This window comes from Teleopsis dalmanni, chromosome 1, assembly GCF_002237135.1.
Source record: "Teleopsis dalmanni isolate 2A chromosome 1, ASM223713v2, whole genome shotgun sequence".
In the NCBI taxonomy this organism is placed as follows: domain Eukaryota; kingdom Metazoa; phylum Arthropoda; class Insecta; order Diptera; family Diopsidae; genus Teleopsis; species Teleopsis dalmanni.
The window spans coordinates 177,932,923-177,956,714 of record NC_051846.1 but is presented as its reverse complement, the minus strand read 5'-3'; the positions used below and the strand labels follow the sequence as shown (position 1 = coordinate 177,956,714).

At 30.2% G+C, this 23,792-nt stretch overlaps 1 protein-coding gene and 2 long non-coding RNA genes across 6 annotated transcripts; all 3 read right to left on the bottom strand.

Moving 5' to 3' along the window:
* Nucleotides 1-1,949: 1,949 nt before the first annotated feature.
* Nucleotides 1,950-5,872, bottom strand: LOC119671220. 4 transcript variants are annotated; one of them, XR_005251793.1, is made up of 6 exons: nt 5,726-5,872; nt 4,824-5,020; nt 4,637-4,753; nt 3,222-3,404; nt 3,014-3,125; nt 1,950-2,069 (listed from the first exon to the last, which is right to left on the bottom strand). It is a non-coding gene; the product is annotated as an uncharacterized LOC119671220 (long non-coding RNA). The 4 variants fall into 4 exon arrangements; XR_005251794.1 differs by lacking the exon at nt 4,637-4,753; XR_005251798.1 differs by lacking the exons at nt 4,637-4,753; nt 4,824-5,020.
* Nucleotides 5,873-6,420: 548 nt separating this feature from the next.
* On the bottom strand, nt 6,421-7,280 carry LOC119671208. Its single transcript, XM_038081750.1, has 3 exons — nt 7,164-7,280; nt 6,895-7,107; nt 6,421-6,836 (listed from the first exon to the last, which is right to left on the bottom strand). Exons 1-3 carry the CDS (start codon nt 7,206-7,208, stop codon nt 6,621-6,623), a joined length of 474 nt encoding a protein of 157 aa, XP_037937678.1. The 5' UTR covers nt 7,209-7,280; the 3' UTR covers nt 6,421-6,620.
* Nucleotides 7,281-9,624: 2,344 nt separating this feature from the next.
* LOC119671199 lies at nt 9,625-10,357 on the bottom strand. The gene is made up of 3 exons (XR_005251782.1): nt 10,255-10,357; nt 9,954-10,173; nt 9,625-9,893 (listed from the first exon to the last, which is right to left on the bottom strand). It is a non-coding gene; the product is annotated as an uncharacterized LOC119671199 (long non-coding RNA).
* Nucleotides 10,358-23,792: the final 13,435 nt, after the last annotated feature.

Sequence of the window (23,792 nt, the reverse complement as noted above, 5' to 3'; positions counted from 1 at the left end):
TTCATAAAGCATACAATTTTTTTTCCTTAATAGACATCAAATTACAAAAAATGAAATATACATTAATTTATATTGCCGCAAAACATTTGCAACATCTGCTGCCGCTTAGGCTGCTGCTGCTGCTGTTGTTGTTGCTGCTGCTTTTGAAGACAGACTAGCAACGAAAAATATATTTTTGCCGCAGAAAGAAATTCATTTCAATGAAATGTGGAGGAAAAAAAATTGCAATAAATTTTGGTGAAAAAAAATCTTAATTTTTACATTTGCGAAGAATCGTAAATCAGCACGTTTGCGACTTGTCATCACGACGAACGGCACTCCGAAGCAGCCAAATTGAAATAAAGCAATTATTATAAATTTAATACCGCAACAGTGAACTGCACTTGCAGCAATGCATCAATGCAGCGATGCACACAACAGTAACAGCAGCGATGCCACACATTCGCGAATTGTGCAAATAATGAGCAACATGGCATCATTAACAAAAAAAAAACCCAAAAAAATCCAAAAGAGCCCCAAAATATTTATTTAAAAAAAAATTATACAGAAATAATAAGAAATTTACAATTTAAAAATACATGTGGGCACAATATGAAATTTCGTACATCATGAGTCCGTCGTCCATTTGTCGGACGGTCGGTCTAACACGGACTGTGTTGTGCCGTGTGCACCTACTGCGCAAGACACAGCGCAAATTTAGCTTGAGGAAATTTCGCTCGCCGGCTGATCTCGGTCAGAACTACAAACTTTTCAGTTTTATTGCTGCATAAATGTTGGCAACTTGGCAATTTGGCAGCTCATGGTATACACAAATGCGCCTATGTTGGACGCCATCGTTTCTGGGCTTTAGGTTGCGCATGTTGGCAACATTGTTGTTGCTGCTGTGGCTGTAATTTAATTGAAAGCGTGTGTTAACTTTGGTATCTGATAATGACGATATTATATTTTTACAGTTTTTTATGCTCGACATGATCGCAACTTAAATGTACCGCATAAACTTGCTTCTTCTTCTTCTGCCTTGCTTCTTCTTCTCCTGTATATTTTGAAGATTATTAAAAGATTTGTTTGCGTAAATGATTGAGATCATCTCGGCTTGTACACTGATGAGGTTTTAAATTAATTGAACACGTTTATGTTAGTCGAAAAAGTGGTTCAAAAATTACTGCTGTGAACGTTAGTGTTTACCTTGATGCTGGTGTTGGAGATAATGATAATGATGATGATGATGATGTTAGTGTCGATAGTGTCGCTCATATGTATGTCAGTCAGTTAATATCATATAAACAGTGACGTAGGCAAATAATACTTCATATCGAAATTGGTCTGGACTTGGTGTTCCTTTCTTTTCTCGCCGATATCTTGACTACAACTCTGGAAGTACTCGTACTTACGATTTGATCGAATGTCGAAAGTTGTTATAACGTGTTAACGTTAATGTTAAAATTGATTGCTTTTGTTGCACCGTACGGTGGCAATGGGCTTTGTCAGTATTTGGTAACAGCTCAGCTCAACAGCATTGTTTGATTAAATATCGTTTGAAGGCTTCACAGTGATGGCAGATTACAATGTACCACTGGTCTTGTTTCTTAATCAGTATTTGCTACAATTTTGTTGATCTTACTTGCTTCTTGTTTATTTGTTTAATAATATTTTACTCGATAATTGCTAAGATACCCTTTCACTGTGTTGTTGATAACAATAATTTTACTCTACTGAACATTAATGAAATTTTGTTGAGACTTTATTTAAATGTAATTAATTTAACCGTTATTTGTTTATATGGGCGTGATATTATGCGAAACGTCTTTAAGATATATGACGTAGAGGATATAGTGCATAATTATATATTAAATATTATTTTAATAGTACTTATATGAGAGTAAACGCAACATTCAAAAGACAATTATTTTTTTTTAATATGTAATTTTAAACATTTTATTAATTCCGGTAAGAATACAAGATTATATTAATTTATACAAAGTGATAATAAAATAAAATACGGTATTGGAAGAAGCGATGCCATGAAGCTCGGAACTAAAAAATAACCAATGAAATGCACAAAATATAATCTGAAAGAATATATATAAAAGGTAGATGTAGTATAGAAAAGAACAATGTACTTGAATAAAACATATTCCTATTACCCTAAAATAAAATTGGTTCTTGACATCATATAATGAAGTAATTATACGCATAATTAAACAGACTAAATAACTGAATAGTACTAATAGTGATTAATAGTTAATTAATTCAAAGATTCCAAAGTTAATATCATGGAGTGCAAGGAACCAAGTGTTTAAGACAATGTTTAAAGTAAATAACTATCACAAATTATCTCCATATCTAGATTATTTAAAAAAAAACTATTGAAAATGAAAGAAGCAAATGTATGGAAACAATAAAGGAATGCATCCAGAGTTAATCAATTTCGAAAAATTTTTTCCTCATTAAAAGGACTAAGTAGCAAAATAGCTACTACCAGCAGTAACGATGGCAGCAGGAGTATGGAACCGAAAGTTACAGAAACTTTGAAACATTCCTTTGTTGTACAGTAACTACTATCCCTCTTTTTGGTTATCCCAAAAAATCTACTAAAATTCATAAGAGCTAACAGCATTAATCAGCTAAAATTTGTTTAATATTGGATCCCTTAAAATTCTTAAATAACATCACATATAAAGTAAGAAGTACTTTCATTAATTGGTTTTTAAAAAACCTAATCTGGAATCGTAGTGGATCTCTCTGTCATTATTGACTTTAATGACTTTAATCTAGTACCATCATGGATATATCTGTCATTACTGAGTTTATGAATTTTAATCTGGAATGGCCAGGTCAATGCAGTTAGTGAACTCTAACATAAGATAGAATTTATTCGATTATAAATATACACAGGGTTAAAAAAAATTGTATTAAATAGTATTAATCTCAAAATATTTTATATAAGATACATCAAAATATATATATCAGTTTGCTTGTATTAGATTTTCATATTAAAATATTTTCAAATTACCTGCATCCGTTTCCTCCTTTAGTATATAACCAATTAAATTTATAAAACACATTACATTACAAAATATTAAAATAACCAATGGATAAGAGTCATGATTCCGTTTCGTGATAAGCTATATAGATAAACATTTTATAAAAAAATTCTCAAATCAAATCTCCAACATTTACAGAATTTTTATATATTTGATTATTTCCTGGAATAAACTTACCATCAAATTTAAAAAATAAACTTGTTATATGAGAGTTTTAATGTCATGATCTTTAGACTTAAGACTGATCTCGTTAAAGCGATTCAGAGCCTCCTTTTCCTTTAGAAGTGTTATATTGTTTGATAAATAAACAAAAAGGAAAATACCCAAAGCAGCTGAGAGGCCCACGGCAAAAAATAATATCTAAAAAAGTTGGAAACCACAGTTGTAAATTATATATGATATATACGAACTATTGTATATTCAGTAAAATAAAAAATTATTTGATGGTTATTTTATACAAATTCCAAATAGCAGACCATTTTAGATAAATACCCTTCGGCTTAGTTGTGCTCTTATATTTAATAAGATTATTCCTAATATTATAGTCATAATTACATTTATCTGATGTCATGTTTAGTTAGATACTTAGTAAAGTAATTTATAAAAGAAGAAAGTCCTTTATTCAGTTCTGGGTTTAAGATAACCTTTCAAAAATCCAATAAAAAGTCTATGTTTTTTAATAATGTTACCTGAATTAAATACTCTCGGGTTATTTCAAAGGAACATCTACATTGATATTATCAGTTTTATTATACTTGACTTCGTCCGACAATTTATGATTGTAAAAATGTTCAGGGCATAAAAATTTTTTCACGGATATTCGCGATTTTTGGTAACGAGCTTAATGATAGGACAGAACAATATCGCAAAAAAGCAACATGTACTAGAAATGTATTCCGTTGGTGCTCCTTTACATTGCAGTTATGTTGCCCAATTACCGAAGTCGTTACCAGAGATCGTAAATACCACTGAAAAAGCAAAGAGCTCGATAGTAGATATCATAAATTATTATCAGTACTAACTTTGTGTGTTGTTGATAGTCGACTATAGCGCTCTCCTCTCTCTGAATCAAGTCTTTCATAAGACATTTGGACTAAATACAATATTAAATATTTATATATGTTTATTAAAATTTTTGAGTAATATATTACTGAATAAAAATCATAGACAACTTTGATCATGCTTTTTAATTGAAATCATTTAGGTTAGATTAGGTTATACCGGATGTGTCAAGGGACGCATTTAGGGCTATAGACCGATTGTGTTACCGTATAATTAAAAATTTAAGGGCTAGAACAATTTAGAACCTTTGGCAAAGTTTATAATGCTATTCAGAAGGAAGTCTAATAGTTCGCCAAGATTCGCGAAAAAGAAAGATTGAAATCATTTAATACTAACAACAATAATTTACAAAGTAATAATAAAATTATTAATTTATTGTATCACAGATACATTAAGGATTGAAAAATAAATAAATAATAATAATAATAATTAATAATCAAAACAATATTGTAAATGAAAGATTATATCAAAATATATAGATTAGTTTCTTTCTATTTATATAGATTTTCATTAAAATAATTTTAAATTACCTATATTCGCTTTCTCTTATAGTATATAACCAATTGCATTTATAAAACAGAAATATCAATAAAATAATAAAATTATCAAAGGATATGATTCAATTCCGTAACAGGCTAGATCAAAAGCTTTAAAAAAATTTTTAATAAACTTTTGATATATAATGAATTTTTATATTGTTTTCTGAAATAAACTTACCATCATCTATCGTTATTTGATCAAACTAAATTCAAAAAATAGACAAGTTATATAGTTTCAGTGACATTAGTTTCAAGACTGATCTTATTTAATCGTTCCAGAACGTTCTCTTCGTGAATATATTTAAGTCTGTATGATAAGTAAAGGTAAAGGAAAATTGCAAAAGCAGCTGAAAACCCCACGGTATAAAGTATTATCTATAAAAGTTTAAAAAAGTTGAAGCATCTGAACAATATATGATATCGGTATATGATTTGTATTCAATAGTTTAATAGTAGATTTTGGATTTATTTTTTTTTTAGCTTAATTTTGTATATTGTGCTGTCAATTCTAGTTAGATTTCTAAAAACCTTAATATCATTTATTAAATCGTAAGCGGGTTCTCCGAAATATAGTTCTAGATTTATAATCCTTTATAAAGCCTTTGAAAATCTAATAATAACCTAAAGTTATTTAGTTATGTTATATAGATTAAGTGCTTCTACCTTAATTCTGGGATTGTTAAACAAATCTTTCGAAAATCTAATACTAAATCCATGTTTTTTTAATAATGTTACCTGGATTAATTACTATCAAGTTACTTCAAAGACAGCATAATAAACTTCTACATTAATATTATCAGGTTTATCATACCTTAGTAGTTTCTATTATTTATATTTGTACAAAGGTTCAAAGAATTAAAATATTTTACTAGTATTCACGATTTTAGTTATAGGGTAATAAAGCAATAATGTAAATCGGCCACCTCTTCCTAAAATGTGTTATGTTATTGTCACTTTGTATCATAGCTATGTTCCCCAATTACCGAGGTGATTACCAAAGATCTTAAATAACACTAATAATCGCAGAGCTCGTTATTTGAAATCGTGAATATCACTATTATATTTATTTTAAGCACTTACCGTGTGTGTCCAAAATTCCCGTTTACTTCTCTCTCGAGCTTGTCTCTCCAAATCTGATTCGTTACGAGGCATTTCGTCTGAGTAGAATTTTACATATTCATATGTTTGGAATAAATTTTCGATTATTTTTTTTTTAGTTTTGACCAATTCACAATTTACTGAGGAATATATTTTTGAATTAAAAGAATACACGACTTTGATTATATTTTTAATTTTAAATTATTTAATATTAATGAGAAAAATGCAAAGTAGAACAATATAGCTATAAACATAGATACTGCTCTATTATATTATATTTGCAATTAGACTTATCTGCATATTTATCAAGTTAAAAACAATACATATATAGCATTAGATTCTAAAAAATAGAATATAAAAATTTAATGTATTATTCGCTTCCATTGATAGTTATAATTAAATTACTGTATACTCAACTGTGTCTCCTGAAAATGTTATTAATTGTTAAAAAGTTTTGGTAAACTTAAGAAATAGGAATAGTTTCTTAAATTTAATTTTTCAAATTAACCAAAAGTTAATGCTTTTTATGCAATTCTTTATTACAATGTAAACGTTTTGAGGATCGAGCGGGATCTGTCTTTTAATGAGATCGGTTGCCACTTGCATTTACTAATTGAAATAATGGTTCATTATATATTTTTAAATTTTTAATTTTCCAATTATCTTTCATAAAAAAATTTGTCTTTATACAGTAAATTTATATTATTTTTTAGAAAAACATCGTCTCCAGAAAGCATTATAATGATTTCTCACAATTTTTTAAACAAATATATTAGCAATAGAATAATCAGTGATATGATAAAAAATTTTCAATGACTCCTTGACAATTTATACATATGTCACACATCTCTTAAAGAAGTAGTGCATTTTAAATAGTTCAGTCAGTTTTTTCTTCTTTAAATTTTGCATTTAATTCGTCCCACCATTTTGATATTGTCTCTTTGCTTATATCATATGCGTCTAACGACCAATAATATCCTTTTTCACTTGAAGTATGAACGAACTCTACAATACTTGGCAGCATATTAATCAAGAAAATAGATACTCCAACTAAAGCTATTAGAAATGCGCCAGTCACTACAAATCCAATAGCCTACCAAAAGTCAGAAATTATTGAAGTTCAAATAATCTATATTTGACTTATGGCTCACCGCCCAAACAATATCCACTGCTTCCTCACGAATTGTTCTTCGGCGAAAATTGTCGAAAGTAGGGTTTTGTAAAAAAGACATATAGAGAGAATTTTTTAGTTCCTTATTATGTCGAGAGCTTCGCTTAGAAAGAATTCCTTTAATTAGACAAAAAAAAACAGCAAATACATATAATAGGACAATAGCAACGAGTAGAAGTGATACATTGACTAGCTGAAATGAAAATTAGATTTAAAATATATCCGAATATTTTAAAGAATTTCTCTTACACTAAACAAGGAGTCTTCGTCAGTTTGTTTCAAATCGGTCGGCATATCAGCTTTTAAATTTCGTTTCTATTGGAAAATATTTATTTTATAATAATTTATTTATCCATAAAATTTGACATTAATATCTCAAGTTATTTGTTGTATGGTTGCTGCAAAATTTTTATTTCAATATTTTAAAAGTTTAATTACAGTTTATTTTAGTTGCCTAACTGTCAAACAATTTTATTTTAAGTATATATGGAGATGTAACTGGGTTTAATCTATACGCACCTTTCTTTACTTTACTGCATATAATAAATATTACTTATTCATACTCGACAGATTGTAATAAACCAAATGGTTTAAAAAAACAGCTATACCTTAAATCACTTATGTAGATAATTTTAATAAATTTATTCAACGGTGATATATATCTAAGGCATATTTAATACTTGGAGATATCACTGTGGTAACTTCTCTGTTAACACATAACATACGGGTTTAAATATCACTTTATTTCCATATCTCTTATTGATATCATACAGTACAATGAAATATGAAATATGTAACTTGATGCCTTTCTGACAGCTAGGTGTCATCGTCTCTTTTAGTGCTGGACAACGTAAAAAATGTGATTCTACAAACTGCGTCATTCACTGACGGATCAGTTTTTTAAACATTGCATATGAAATTGTATAAAATGTATTCTATGTATAGTACTAAAAGTGAAACCAACTGATTGTATCTATTTGTGTGACTTCAGATCAGAAAAATCCACGATATATCAGTTATTTAAAGTGCGTTAAGTCCTGGAAACGATCCAAAAAAACAAATTACCATACAGTATCTTTTTCTAAGCCGATTCAGACACTATAACTGAGGGCACTCGTTGTTTTGTAAGTTAGACATAACTTTAGTATTTCAGCAAAACTTGAATGGCTATATAAAATGATGTAGAGCCACACCATCAAGTCCACTGCGAAAAATATTTTTGAACCCTTTGATAACAAACAAGCTTTTATGTACGATAACTCCCTTTTATGTAAATTCTTTGGTGTATTATTGAAAACAATAAACCAAGAAGCAGATTTGATTTAGAATGAGAACCATACTGGAACAATGTATCACAAGTGGGATGCTGCTTGCATTTTCCGAGGATATTGATATTGCTGGCCTATATACCGCCACTGTTAGTAGGATTTAGTTCAACATAAAATACACAGCTAATAAGAAAGAAACAAAGTATATATTTTCTGTCAACAAACCAAATTTGCTGAATATTTTGTGAAAAAAAATTAATCTTTAGCTACTAGCCTAGAGACTCAACGAAGAATCATTCTTGCCAGTTGATGTTACTTCGGGTTTATTAGGGATATGAGAAATAAAACTCTCCCGCGAAAAATGAAAATCATGCTCTACAAATCTCTTAACATGTATGTCCTTCTGTATGGTGCAGAAATTTAGATAATAACCAACAGTGATGAGAGTTAATAAGAAGTATTCTTATATTGAATTTTTTCCGAGTTAGTACATCTGGGTATTTTTACTCTTTAATAGCTGAGAGTTTCTGCAGAGTCCCACCCTTCTCGCTAACTATTTTATGTATTCCTCGTGATTATTCGATGACTGGTTCAAGATCTGCGTACCGCCTAGTGCGGCTAGTGATTATTTTGAGATTAGATAGTGGTGAGTAGGACAAACTACTTTGAAAGATATATGATCCTTTGCAGTGAAGGACAGTGGACAGTAGGACAGTGAAATGATCCAGTGACCAATGATTTCAAGGCACTTGGTACTATCAACTGGATACAGTAAGTTAATCATTGTGCTTTAAAGGTGTTTGATTCGATACCCGCTGGTGGAAAGCGCGGTAGCGCAAGATGAAGGATATGATGAAGGAGCTCCCATTACGGGGTGAATGACGAGCGTTATCGAGTCGAGCTGACTGAGCTTTTTTTTTCGAAAAATTAATCAGTTAAACATCGATGACATTTGGTTCCACTAAGGCGAAAGATGGCGTAACTTGTGATACAGCGTGCTTAACAATCGATTTATAACAAAATCAATTTGGTAATAATTTTAGTTTCAGAAATAGTCCTGTTAGCTGGCGCCCTTGTTCGTGTGATTTAATGCCTTTCAAGTCATTGGTTTATGACGACATACCACTAACTCTTGAAGCATGGGACCTGATCGAATGGACCATCTAAATCATAGCCACGGCGAACTTATGCCGGAAATCATTAAAATAAATGAAATTACCTACCAGATTAAAAAAAAAATTAAATATTTTTCATTTTAACAAAACTTTTGACTTCTATTATCATTCCGATATAAATAAATGACGGCTAAGCAAGTTATAATTGGTTAATTATTTCTTTAATTTTTGTGTTGTTAGATATAAATCATTAGCAAATCATTGTTGCGTACATTATTTGCGTACATTTCCTCGTTAATTATTGTAATCAATAATTTATTATAAACATATTATTAATTTAAAGAAGTTTATTTTTTCACAGTCAAAGTACCACAACCTTAAGATTCACATTAGAGTACATACAATCAATTTTTCATAAAACTAAAAAATATATGAGTTAGGATGCATATATCTTCATTTTGTTTTCTATACCAATTAGTAAAAATATACAGCCGCGGAAAACCCATGTGCTAAAATTTTAAACCCAAAAAAGTAATTATAGCGTAAGGCATGAGAATTCCGACTGCTGGAGCTCCAATCACAAAAGAGCATACAAGCTGCAAAAAAAAAAAAAAAAATTGTTGCTAATATTTGTGTAATCTTAAATTGCAACATACCATGATTTTACAACATTCTCCTATTTCTAACTTGGGGGCCGGTGTCACAATAATTGGATTGGTGTTGCATCCTGATTCGATATCAGCCTTTCTAATCGAGTATCGGATTTGAGACATTTTCTAATCCTTCGTAATTTAATTCCTGTATATATGTGCCCAGAAAACCAGCAATAAGATAGAGTGTTATAGACGCGAAAATTAGGAGAGATATAATTATAATCTAAAATTTCGATATTATTCAGTTAAAAATATGTTAGAATATGATATATTTTAAAAAAATAACTATAAAACAAAATCTTACTTTGTATGATGTTTCGTGGTAATACAGTTCCGGTAAATTTAAATTGGTTGACATAACGATAAACGATATGTTTTACTTTCTTTAAAGAATGTTCTAAATGTATTAATATATTATATTTTATATATTTGATTTTCTTTTAGATAGAATTTGACATTAGTAATTCAGTTAAAGTGATTCAATGTTATTGATTTTCAAAAAATGAGAACGATTGTTACATTTAAATAATCCTTCATTATTATGAAGAAATGCTTATATTCCATTCCATTAGCTATTTATGTTTTATTTAAGAAATGATAATAATAATAATAACTCCATCCATCCTTTTACTCCTTATTGGCACAGTTACTTGCGCTTTTAAATTCTTATAAAAAGAATGCATCGGTAGCTAAATAAGATTTTATAAAATTAAGGGATTGAAATTGAATGTTCATGTTTAATTTTTATAAATATAAAAATTATAAGGAAGATGATGTTTTATTTTGGACATAAATCTGATTTATTTGCCTATTTCTTCTGTATTATTTTGTATACATGGCTTCCCTAATATCTCTGCACCTTTTTGATAATACGATTTATAGAAACCTTCAATTACTCAATTTCAAACACATATTCTCAGGAACTTCGGTATAAGTCTTACGAACGATAATTAGATGCTGAGGGTCACATCTGAAGAATATCCCTATATAGGCTAAAATTCCAAGTAAATATTCTCAAAAGCCTAAGTAGAAGTCATGTAGGAAGAATGTACCGTGTATGGAAGTACACAAATTGCACTTCATATAAGTTCTTTATTGTTATCATTGAAAAGTGATACGGAACATTACTTCAATGAAATAACATCCCCGTTTTCTTTTAACTTTATCTATGTGATATTACTTCTCAAACGTACTACTATTCTTGTACAATACTTTCCATTTTTTTCGGGTTTCAAGTTAAACAACAATATTATCCTATGTGCATTATAAAATGTAGATTCCAACACATTTTATTGCTTTTTATTGAAAGGAGTCTCCACGTAAAGAGACTCCTCTGTGGACTTGAATATGTACAGTGTGGACTTGAACACTTACAGTGTTCAGTGGTTCGCGTTCGTTTGAATATAAAGTTCGCTCAACTTCAATTGAGGTAGAAATACAGAGGCAATTAAATTTATAGATTCAGAGGTGGGTAAAGTTAGGTAACTATGCTATTTTATATCATTTTCCTTGGGCGTAAGTCATTATCATTCCTAGCATTGCCATCTTTAAGGGATTTTAATCTCTCCTCGTCAAACTGCGACATATATTATCAAAATTGAAATGATAACATCTAATCGATTTCATCACAACTATAGCTAGAAATAGTTGATAGAACTTTTCGTGTCAACACATATTATATTGCTTAACAGCTCTATAACAGCTCTATATCTTGGCAAGTAATGGTCAGAAGTGCATTAAGTTTTTGACATATATCTATCTGAAAATGGTGTCTTGGACCAGCATAATGGATATTTTTTGGGAGGCGGTATACGTAAATATTTTTCAGCACCCTTAGTATATACATTTTTATATTTTTTTTTATTATACATGAAGCACATTGGTTAAATTTTACTTAAATGTATCTATTCTACTTCATACCATTTGCACCTTTAATGCTTAAAAGGTAATATTTAAAACGATTATTTATTGCTAAGACGCTATTAAAGGAATAAAGTTTAAACTAAAGTTCATTCATGGAGAATTCTGCATTGCCTTTAAATGTGCATTCATAAACTTTTCCATTAAATTACATTTGTGAAAACATTTGCCAACACAGAAAATGTTGTTGACTTTGAAATGTGATATGTGTGCCCACTGCTTTTCGGATTTGAAAAATCATTTCATTTTCAGTTTTCCTAGGCAAACGACATGCGAGCCAGAGTACATATGCCAAACGGGTCAGAAATGTTGCACAAATTATAAATATGTGCTCACAACACATTTCTGTCTTGTCCACCTACGCTGCAACAAAGTCTACGCTCGCAACGGCGACAAATGCAAGCAGCAGAGCGAAGTCGTTGCCAGCTCCACAATTTTGGACTGCAATGGCAACACACATCACTCATTTTCCAGAATGCGACTTACAGTTGCGTTTTGGCTTTCCACGCTGTCAATCAGTTCTGCTGCAATGACAGTTATTGGCTGTTCGAGCCACGACCGCTGCATAGGTGAAGTCCATAAACGTCCTATTGCGAGATCAAAGATAGCGTGTAGCACAACAATATTGCCGCTAAACGTGCGGTTAACCACTTTTGTATCTCATAAGTTTTCCACATGCGAGTATTTTGCGAATTGTTCTGTTGAGTTGGCGAAGCTGACAATGAGTTCCACATCGCATTTGATTGTGGCAGATAAGCGTTTTAAGTAAATTTGCTCATTTGAATAGAAATTGAGATTGCTATGATTTATTGTTACTGGTTGAGTTATTTAGTTGTGACATTTGAGCAAATTGGTTATTGTTTGTGAATGACTTCAGTAAAAATCTAGAAAATATATGGATAATAATTTTAAGTAATCTATAATAAGTTATTTGCATTGCAGATATTTAAGGAAATAAATTAAATGACTTTGAAGTTATTAATAAAGATGTGAAGTGTGTCAAATATTTTATATTGAAGAGACAAGTAATTACTGCTTAAAACTAAATTTGAAGTATTTAAGATTTTGAAATTAGGTAACCAAGTATTCAAGGTACTTCATAATTATGACCCAATACCTTTCAATAGTTGTGTGTTTTTCAAAAATTGCAGTGAGCTTCTTATGACTTGCTTGCTTTGCCATCTGAAATTCGAAGGGGTTCTTAGAGTTGAGTATTAGAAAAACTTTTCATATGTACTGGTGTATGTACTTGCAATTCATTTAATTTTTTTATTATGTTTTATATGATCAGGGGAGGACCATTCCCCTCGGCCTCTGCCTCCTTCTAAATACAACATTGCTCTACACAAACAAAAGTCCCAATTTTCAAGAGTTTGATTTACTATTTTGATATTTTTTAATGAATCAGTTAGCTATAAAGTGTCGAATAATATAATGAATCTTTTATCCTAGCGATATCTTTTTTTTGTTTTTTTTTTGTTTGTGTGGAAGATAAGGTGTAATGCTTTATGTCAAACCGATCGCTACCGGAATAGTGTGTCTGACTCTTACTGTGTAGTGTACGAACTAAAACACCAACTCTTTTTTTACGCGATATCTTCCACCGGGACCACCTTTGTTATCCATATTATATGTTTCTTAGTATCTTATCTTAGAAGCATAAGTTACAAAAACGTTAAACACTCACAAATATTGATAGCATCATATATAAAAAACAGTTACCATATTATGGAGTTAAATCCTCTAGCCAATCGTACAATGCAATATTTGTCTTCTAGAGCCATGGAGAGAGCGGGGGATAAAGTTGTGTTTTAACTGGAAGTGGGTATATTTTTTTATATATATAGTAGTATTGTACAAAAACAATAAAGTATCCAATATAACTTTAAACATTAAGACTTCTATTTTTTTATGGTTAATTAATTCTTTTCGCTGAAAATGACGCGTTTTATGAAGAAAAAAAAAACTAAAGTTAGAAGGATTCGAATAGAAGTGAAAAGACAACAATAAAAATTTTAGTTTAGTTGAAATTTGGCTGACCATACCACGCTGTTTCGTGTATAGTCAAGAACTCATCATCACTTCAAAACTATCTCTAATTCACTATTCGATTTACTTATATTTAATTATATAGATTATATAGAAATCCTAAATACAATACTACTGCCAAGTATTCATGAAGGTATTTACAGCAGTTCTTTTAAATTTATTCATCTATATAATAGCATATATATGAAGCAGACGTATAGATGCTATTACAGAGGCATAATAAAGCAGCACAGGCAGTATTCTATAAAAATGTTCTTAGTTAGTTATTTGGTCCTATATAAGTTCGCGAATTCTACCGAAGTCTACCATACCGTAACGAACGTCGAGCTGTATATGCCTTATCACTACATTAACATTGTTTTGTTTAAATTTACTACAAGTGAATCGCTCTGTGGACACGTTGCATATATTACAACTATGGCCCAATAGGTCTGAGTTCACCCTCCACTAAAGTGTGATCTGAAAACATAGTTTATAAAAATTTAAAAAAAATGTCACGCTGTGTCCAAAATAAGTTTTACTTGAACTTGCAAAAGTATAAACCACAAAATCAATTTAGAGGCTTAACTCTATTTGCCATCGCTAGATGTCAAAAGATTTATGCGTGGCTTATAACCTGCCAGAATAACATAACCTAACACATATCCAATGACTACACTGGTTAAGTCACAGATATGGATGTGGCGTTGGACTACGCAAAAAGTTATTTGAAGTGGTAAGAATAACACGTAAAAGAAGTCTATATCATCAGCCTATATATTACTTTAAAGGAGCACTTATCACTAATTGTACTTGCTGTACACTTTTGTAGAAAGCCAGTGTGCAGTATTTGGAGGGGAGTGTTGCTTTTAGCTAAAGCTCAAAAATTGTTTGTTAGGGCAAACTAAGATATTAAGTAAGTTCATGCGTGAAAGTTTGCCTTATTTAAATACTTATATATAATTTGGTTAAGTATTATGGACTTATCATAAAATTACTGTTTAGAATATTTAAGCCATAAAAATTTAACTTTCCTAAGCAAAACAGTAGATAAAGAGGTACTTAACGGTGTAGTTACTTGACTTAAATATGTTCTTTAAAGTCTTACGATGAAATAAAAAATATTATTGAAAGAAATGCATTTAAATATTCCGCCAACACTTGGATACTAGGCAAATAGCGTTTTTCGAATATTATGGTCACAGTTATTGCAAAAGTTATTTTTAAAACATACAATATATTGTTTTATAACTACTAAAAGATATTTAAGAATGAAAATTTGGTTATAAATTCTTAACAGAATCTTAAATCATTAATAACTCGAACTTAGAAAGGTACTTTCAGAAATTATTTTATGGCAAATATTTCCTTTAATTGTTATAAACAAAAGAAACGAAAATCCTTTAAAAATTATTATTTTTGAATATTAAAATTTCTTTTCTTTGATGGCACTTAAACTCATATTAGAAAAGCATTCGCTTTTTGCCCTCTTGATATCCATTGCTAATAACTGTTACCACAAGAGCCCTGAGTAAAAGTTATGTAGAAAACTTTGATGGGTGAAAAGTAATTAAGAAATTAATTTGCCAATTGTATATATGCAAAAAAAAATATATATATTTATTTACTCTATAAATATATGAATTTATGTATGATAGTATATATAGTGAAATATTATATATTCATAATTGAATAAAACAATTCCGAGCTCTATGGTTTAAACATCGTCATAGCACATTGCACCAGTAAATCATTTTGGCTCTGGGTTATTATAAGGAAAATATTACAGACTGATTTTACGGTTGCCAATTTTTCGATAATAAAATTTTTATTACTGGCACACAAAAAAAAAACATATTTATAATTTTAAATAAATTTAAACTTAATTTTTGTTTCAATTCATGTATTCTAAATACTAAATTTTACAGTACCTGACTTACTCACATGTGACGACCAACTTCGATGGCAATTAACCGCGGTATCGCTTCGACTCTGCGACTTTGACAGATTTATGTATGAATATGCAAATGCATCTCTTGAAGCAAGTCAAGACATTTGTCTTGTATGCAACGGATTTGAATTTTTTAATTTATGGCCATTGATATTGGCAACATTTCAGCCACTTGACAAAGCGAAACGTTCAGCATCGACAGCATGCAAAGTGCTGCTATGTTGCATGTGCCGCATTTGTACAAATTCGTACATTCACTTATTAGAAATCAAAGTGCTGCTGCTCCATCCGCTGCTGCTCCATCCGCTGCTGCTGTTGCCACAAAGCCCTCACCGACGACGAGTGTCTGAGTAACTAAATCAATTCACTAACGGCAATCAGCCGGCGAGGGAACGTGTAACGTATGTGTCCATTTTCAAATCCGAAAACATTTAATTATGGAATCCGTGATACCCACATTATGTGCCACCACGTTTTGTGCCCAGGCGCTTGCGCAGCGCGATGTTTCTGTAGAAGCAAAGTGACCAAGTGGTAAACTTGATTCTTATAATATTTTTTTTATATATATATTAAGTCTTTTTTTATATTTTTTGTAATATTTTTGTTTAGATTTGTTGTTGCATATTTCATTATAATTTATGTGCCACACGAGTTAATGTTGCCCATACTTTACTCGGGTGACATTTTTAATGACTTCATATTATAGAGAAAAATTGCTGTGATGGTCTTTTAAGTGAATTGATAACTTGATTAAGTCGAGCGCAGTAATTATGTCTCGCGGTACGTTAGTGAGTGTAGTAGAATTTTTGTTTTTTTTTTTTTTTGGAAAGTATTGTACTCAATTTCACGAAATTATTAAATGAAACAGTTCTGCTGAAATATATGGGAAAATGTCCATAAACATAATTTAATTAATTTATTTAGAAAGCATGATATTGAAACATAGCGGTTATGCTCATTCATTTTATGGGTTCCGAATATTAATGAAGTCATGAACTTTACTTAATATTCGCTGAAACTCTTTCTTTCTTTTTCAATGGCGTATGTGGATATTCATTTAAAGGGGAGATTATAAAAAATAAATTTAAAGTCCATAACAAAATTATAATTGGAATAGAATTCAAAATCCATATACTAGATATGTAGAACAGTCCAAAATATGTTAAGGGACTTAGAGGGACATAATGCATGTAAAGGGGAGAATACGAGTATTAAAAATTAACTTACAGTCTATATGAAAATATTCATATACTACATATGTAATACATGTAAAATTTGGGTATAAGACAACCCGAAATTTTTTAATGGCCCTTCCCCATTAAAATCAATTCAATAGGTAAAGTTTATAATAAAAGCATAAATATATAAATATAATCTTGTAGCAAAATTAATTACTGCGGATGTTTGTAAAACCAAATCCACTAGCTTAAATTGATGTATATATAATATAAATTCACAGTTAGATGCCATATAACGCTGAAGACCCTATATCACAATCGTCTTATAAATCAATATGTAATAATACAACACTGTATTATATCAAAATGAATATACAATAAATTACTACTAAGCTAATAGTTATAAATTTTAATTACTAGTTGGTCTATATATAGTTAATATATAGTTAGTTAATATTTTTCGTACAATCGTGAATTATCGTAGACAATATGAGTAGTGTCATATCCAGATAGGTGATTTACAGCCCCTCTTGACTATCTCAGTTCATGCCAGTCAAAATATAATTTAGTGAAATGCAAAAATAATACAAAAAATAATATTTTCTGGTATATAACCGCCTTAGCCCCTTATGTCAGAATCATTGCTTTTCTACTGATATGTAAGCTGCCGAGATTGGTTTGTATGATTTACTATATATATATATATATATATATATATATGATTGATATATGCACTAATATATATATATATATATAATATATTAATGCCCACTGTGAGAGAGCAAGATTCTGTTCTAGTTTAATGGATTGTTCATCATTTATAAGGCTATAATTGCAAAGATGGTGCTTCTTATGTGTTCGGTGGAGCAAACTCCGACTTCTTTCTTGCTATAAATTTTAATACGTTAAGTTTTCATCACATATATTAACATAAAAATAAATTCTTAATATAAGTTATTAAAACTTGACCATTAAAACTTTAAATAGGTGATAAAACGTTATTATGTCAAAGTACCATTAAGTATAAGAACTTTAAGCTCTTAAGGTTCTGTGCGCTAAGAAAATCAGTTTGTATAGATCGAATGAATAGATCGATTGGTAGGTTCGTAAAATCATAGGTTCGGTGCGTTATTAAAGTGAAAGGATTTGTACCATACAATACCAATATTGGTGTCTTACTAGAGCAGAAGTATTGAAAACCTTAAAACACCAAAATGGGATTTCTAAATAGGACGTTGTTTGTGAGTCTTATTTTTGTATTTTCGTTCGATATGATATGATTTTATGATATGAGCTTAAGTGTTTCTAAATGGTCGAATTAGTGGTTTAATCCATAAATCACGCATTTGTTAACTAGTTTAGTTTTACAGTGTTTTACAATGATGAATATAATTCTTGCTTTATATATTACTCGTATATGTAGCGCAGACTTTGCTTAAGACTGAGATCGTTTTAATCAACCTTTTAAAGTTGATCTTGTTTGTGAATTTCCTTCTGATCTTTCCGAATCCTATAATTTATTTCCTTATTACTTTATAGTTATTTAATTTGTAGCTCAATTCATAACTCATATATAAATTAATTCGTTACTTTATATAGCGAATTATTATTAATTGTATTAAAGTTAATTTTTAAAGTCAATTATGATGGATTAATACTTTTTCACTAATGAATGGATTTTTGAATAGTAGTAAATAACAATAATCATTAATTATAATACTTGCTTTATATATTACTTTCTAATTTTTGTTCTAAACTTCATACAGCTTGAAAGTTTCTCATGTTTCAATATGTTTTTATATGTTATAATAACATAATAATAATATATATTTTATAATGACATAAAACTTGTAAGAGTCTATATGTATTTATATATGCAAAACACGTTTTTTCTTTAATCTAATGTCCTTTTAGCGATTTTATGCTGTTTTTTTGCAAGTTGCTTACAACAAAATGCACCTATTATTTGGTTGCAGTCGTCTACTGCTCATTCATTATCTTTATTTGGTTGTTCTTTTCTTGAAATATTACTATCTCTAACCTAATTCCCTACAAATCTATATAATACCATTGCACCAGACGCGATTGCTAATCGATTTCATGTGTACAATAAAAGCCTTTCCAATTTAATAAATCTTTTTTATAGTTTAGTAATAATAAATTATAAAGCTTCATTTTAATGGCACCGTATAACTAAAACAGCAGTTGCTCCAATAACTGCTACAGCAACACTATGGGCTCATTAAAGGGCCAACAACAATGAATCTTCCAAACGCCTTTTTTTAACAAAGTGTTGACCTAAACTACTGCCAAGTTCACTATTAAGTACACCCACCCGCATGCTTTATCTACAGATTTAAATTAATGGAGAACAACTTTGATGAACTCATCTCTGCTAGACTTGGCAGCTTTACCTCACCTTAAATTGGGCAATCAATCGTAGTTAAGTACTTTGGAAATCACACAAATAAAAAGCAAACAAAAATCGAAATGAAAACAGTGAAAAAATTATTAAATTAAATTCTTATTACTTGAAATATGCGTAGTCTGGAAAGGTGCCAGTAGAGCTCAAAGGGGCATGATATTTTATTGGCGCAAGTCTCGAGAAGAGCTTCTTTGAGCAGTAAAATATGCGGTCAAACGTTTAAGCAGACCACCAATTTATCATTTTCATAGTACTCTGTACACATATTAAATTATTTAAATAAAAAAAATATATAAGTATGTGAATATATACATATATATATCTATATATATTCTGTGTAATTTTTGTTGTTTATTGTGTTTATATTTTGTTTTCGATATTTGTTCATTTGTTCTGACTTGTTGGAAATAACGATTGGGTGTGGTAATGAGGCAGGCGCACAATATTAATGAAGCTAATACGCTCACTCGAGTACACAATCAAACCGCTGTATAAAGTAACTGAAAAGGAAAAAAATCTAATGAAATAAATTCAAAATTTTGTATAAAATATGACATAAAAAATGTGTTTTGAATGTATTTTTGCTTAGTCGAATATTTACTTGTAAACGGTGCAGTGGGCATAACTTGTTTGCATTGTACAAGAATTGCTATGTTATGCGCTTCATTGAGGGACCATAAAGCTTGCAACAGTTTTGAGTCAATTTACATTCAACAATTTACAATATATAGAATAAAAATATATTAATAATAAAAGACAACAACAACAATAACAAGTGAAATATTTTAACGTCTTTAGTTGCTTGCAACAGTCATTCAAATTGTGAATTATGAGTGTGACTGCCTCTGCTACGCACATAACTCATAAAATGCTGAGGGTGCCTTCCTGTTAATATCTTTTCGTCTACTTTGCATATGCAACAGCACGGACAAAGTCGCATAAGCCATTGCAACAGTAACATCAACAACAGCGACAACAACAAAAACAATAACAACAATAGCAACTACAGTAACAGTGCAATGGGGCAATGGCAACTAAATATGCATCAGCAACAAAATCGACGTCTGCAACATTTAACTCATTTGACAAATTGCAACTTTTATGGTTGCAAGTAACGATAACGAAATGACATTTATTAGCGGTACTTGTTCGCTATTAAACCAGAAATTTTAATTAAGCACACATTTCTCTGGTCGCATAGATTTCCTTCGAATTAAAAAATTATTCACAATAAATCATAGACCTCAAAGCATGAGTATATGTAGTACCTCAATGAACGTACTCGGTAGCGCATCTCTACACAAATTTTATGACTTCGTGGTGCTGAAGATGTGCTTTAACAAATTAATATGTTCTCCATAATTGACGCCTAATAATTCAATAATATTAATGTATTTCGAACAATTATGGACTTATAAGTGCTGAGATCAGAGCAAAAATTTTGCATATAGAAACGCTTAAAATTTATGTTTTGATAATTAGGTTTCATCACTATTACATTTAAGATTTCAATACATAAAACATCAGTAGTTAATAATAGCATTACAGTTATGGATATCAATCAGATTTACTTAGATAGTAATAAATGATTCATAATTTGTTGAATAGGATTTGATTGATGACAAGATCATTCATTTTAATTACATTAATCATTTTTTCCTCAATCAGTATATCATTATGATCTATTGTTGTCTTTAATCACTTTTAATGTCCGCTTCGCTAAAATGCTGTTCTATTTTTTTTTTCAATGAAATAATATTTTTATATCTGCTTTAACGCTTTTTAGTACCTTTGCATCCAGTGAATTCTTCAAAATATTGTTGAGCATAGAACACATATAATACATATATGTATGTATTTTTTCTCCAGCTTTTCACATATTTTGTGCCATTTGTTTAGTTCAGAGTTCATTGTAGTATATTAGGACAACCAGTCAACTCTTTATCTTTTTTTGATACGTACTAAAACGATATTGTCTATAATATATATCTAAGACTATAATAAATAAAAAAGACGTCATAAGAAATAAATATTATAAATCAGGTCAAAAAGTTTTCGATTTGTTTATTTGTACATATGTACTGTAATGTTCTGAAAATATAAAAGAATAGATAAAGGACACGCCAGAGACGAAATAATCCACATATATTATATAGTAAATTAAGATTGGTCAAATAGATTAATTTGTATGCTCATTTGCTTTTTCGTACATCAATGCATTTATCCGTCTGTTGAGCCGTATATTGGTGCAACTATCTATCGATCTGTCGATTTGTTTGTCGATGAATTTGTTGATGCATTTGTCGATTGATATGTTGATCCATCTGTTGATTTGTCTGTTGACTCAACTATTAATTCATGTGTCAACTATTTTGTCGACTTATTTGTCGACTCATCTATCCACTCATCTGTCGACTGATCTGTGGACTAACTGTCGACTCATCTGTCAACTCATCTGTTGACTTATCTGTCAATTCAACTGTCGATTCAACTGTCGACTCAACTGTCGATTCAACTGTCGACTCAGTTGTCGACTCTTTTGTCGACTCAATGGTCCACTCAATTTTCGACTTATCTGTGGACTCATCTGTCGACTCAATTTTCGACTCATTTGTTGACTCATCTGTTGACTAATCAGTGGACTGATCTGTCGTCTTATCTGTCGACTCTTCCATCGAGTTATCTGTCGATTCATCTATCAAGTCATCTGTCGGCTCAATTGTCGACTTATCTGTTGACTAATCAGTGGACTGATCTGTCGTTTTATCTGTCGACTCTTCCATCGAGTTATCTGTTGACCCACATATCGAGTCATCTGTCGATTCATCTATCAAGTCATCTGTCGGCTCATTTGTCGACTTATCTGTTGACTCATCAATCAATTCATCTGACGATCCATTTACTGATCTATCTGTCGATTCAATAGTGATTCCATCTATGGATTTACCTCCAATCTATCTGCGGTCTTTTTGTCAATATATCTGTAACCTCATTCGTCGATCCACCTATCGATCCATTCATCAATCCAGTTGTTGATCAGTCTGTCTGAACATACAGTTTTCAGTATTGCCAAATCCTTATTATTAGTTACAGTTCTGGAAAATTTTTTTATAGTTTTAAAATCTTTTTATTCATTTCATATATATTTTATGATATTTATACATATTTATTTTATTTTCGCAAATAATTTTTTAAGACGGTAAGTATTATATTAAGGTTTGAACTTGTCCTGTCAACTTATTTGAAGCTGATTGCTTTTGTGAATTAGCCAACTAGTCCAAAACCGTACTTGACTTGACTTGTACTGACTTAGAGTTTTGTCATGTTATAGCGTGTTAAAGCGTACTTAGTATAGAAATTTAATGCCTTGCTGTAACGATTAAGGGATACTCACATCAATAGAAGTAGATATTAGCGTTAGGCTTATGCAAATTATAGCTAATTATTTGTCTAATTGATCAGTAATTAGTATAAGAGATGGCGCACCTAAATCAACTCTAATGAACCTATTTTGACAAATAGTAATTAAATAATCAAAAAAGACAGCATAATAATATAGATTCTTATGGATAAAATTTGCGCCTAAATTGATTTCTCAGTTCAAACTCTACATTTTGTTCCACGTAACTTTTTGACTATACTTTATTCAGATCTACTTAGTTATATCTTTAGCATTTTAATTTTATTATCGAAACTTAGATCATTAAAATTGTTTTTTTTTATCATAATTTTATTTAATGTAAGTAGAAATTAAACACAGAATGATTGACGTTTAATAAACAAAACAAGCAAAAATAAAATGAAAAATCGTATCTGACTTGAATTGTGTGTATCTGTATCTTGATTTGTGTGTTTTGTATCTCTGCAACACGCACATAATTATTGTTACACAATCGACGTGTCAAAAGCTCCAAACAATGAAAGTGTGCGCACGCGTGCAGGTCTCCAACTGTGCCACGGACAATGACTGTAACGGCGCAATGGACTGAGACGTTAGGTACCGCTGGACGGTTACACTCCTGTAGAGCGTGGGTCGTTGTAAGTAACAAAAAATTGCGAGGCGTCTTCGGCTTACGTTGCACAAAGAAAAAAAAAAAGATGAAAAATATAGGGAAAAAGTTGGAAATATTTTCAGATACAAAATAGAAAAAACAACTACAACGAAAAACAAATCAACAGTTAGTTCAAGTTTGAAGAACAGTCAGACAGACGTACTGACCCATAAAAAAAAAATAATTTTTTTTTTATTGAAGTAATGAAAATACAATTTCAGTATTCATTTTTCATTGTTGTTTTTCATAAAATCATTGAATTTTTTTTGTGTTCCTTTTAGAATTGTA

What these genes read in the sequence shown, in the direction of transcription:
- LOC119671208 (XM_038081750.1), bottom strand. Translation starts at nt 7,208, where the DNA reads ATGCCGACCGATTTGAAACAAACTGACGAAGACTCCTTGTTTAGT. An exon ending in ACGAAGACTCCTTGTTTAGT is followed by an intron (nt 7,108 to 7,163) that starts GTAAGAGAAATT and finishes TTTTCATTTCAG; the next exon opens with CTAGTCAATGTATCACTTCT. An exon ending in CAGTGGATATTGTTTGGGCG is followed by an intron (nt 6,837 to 6,894) that starts GTGAGCCATAAG and finishes GACTTTTGGTAG; the next exon opens with GCTATTGGATTTGTAGTGAC.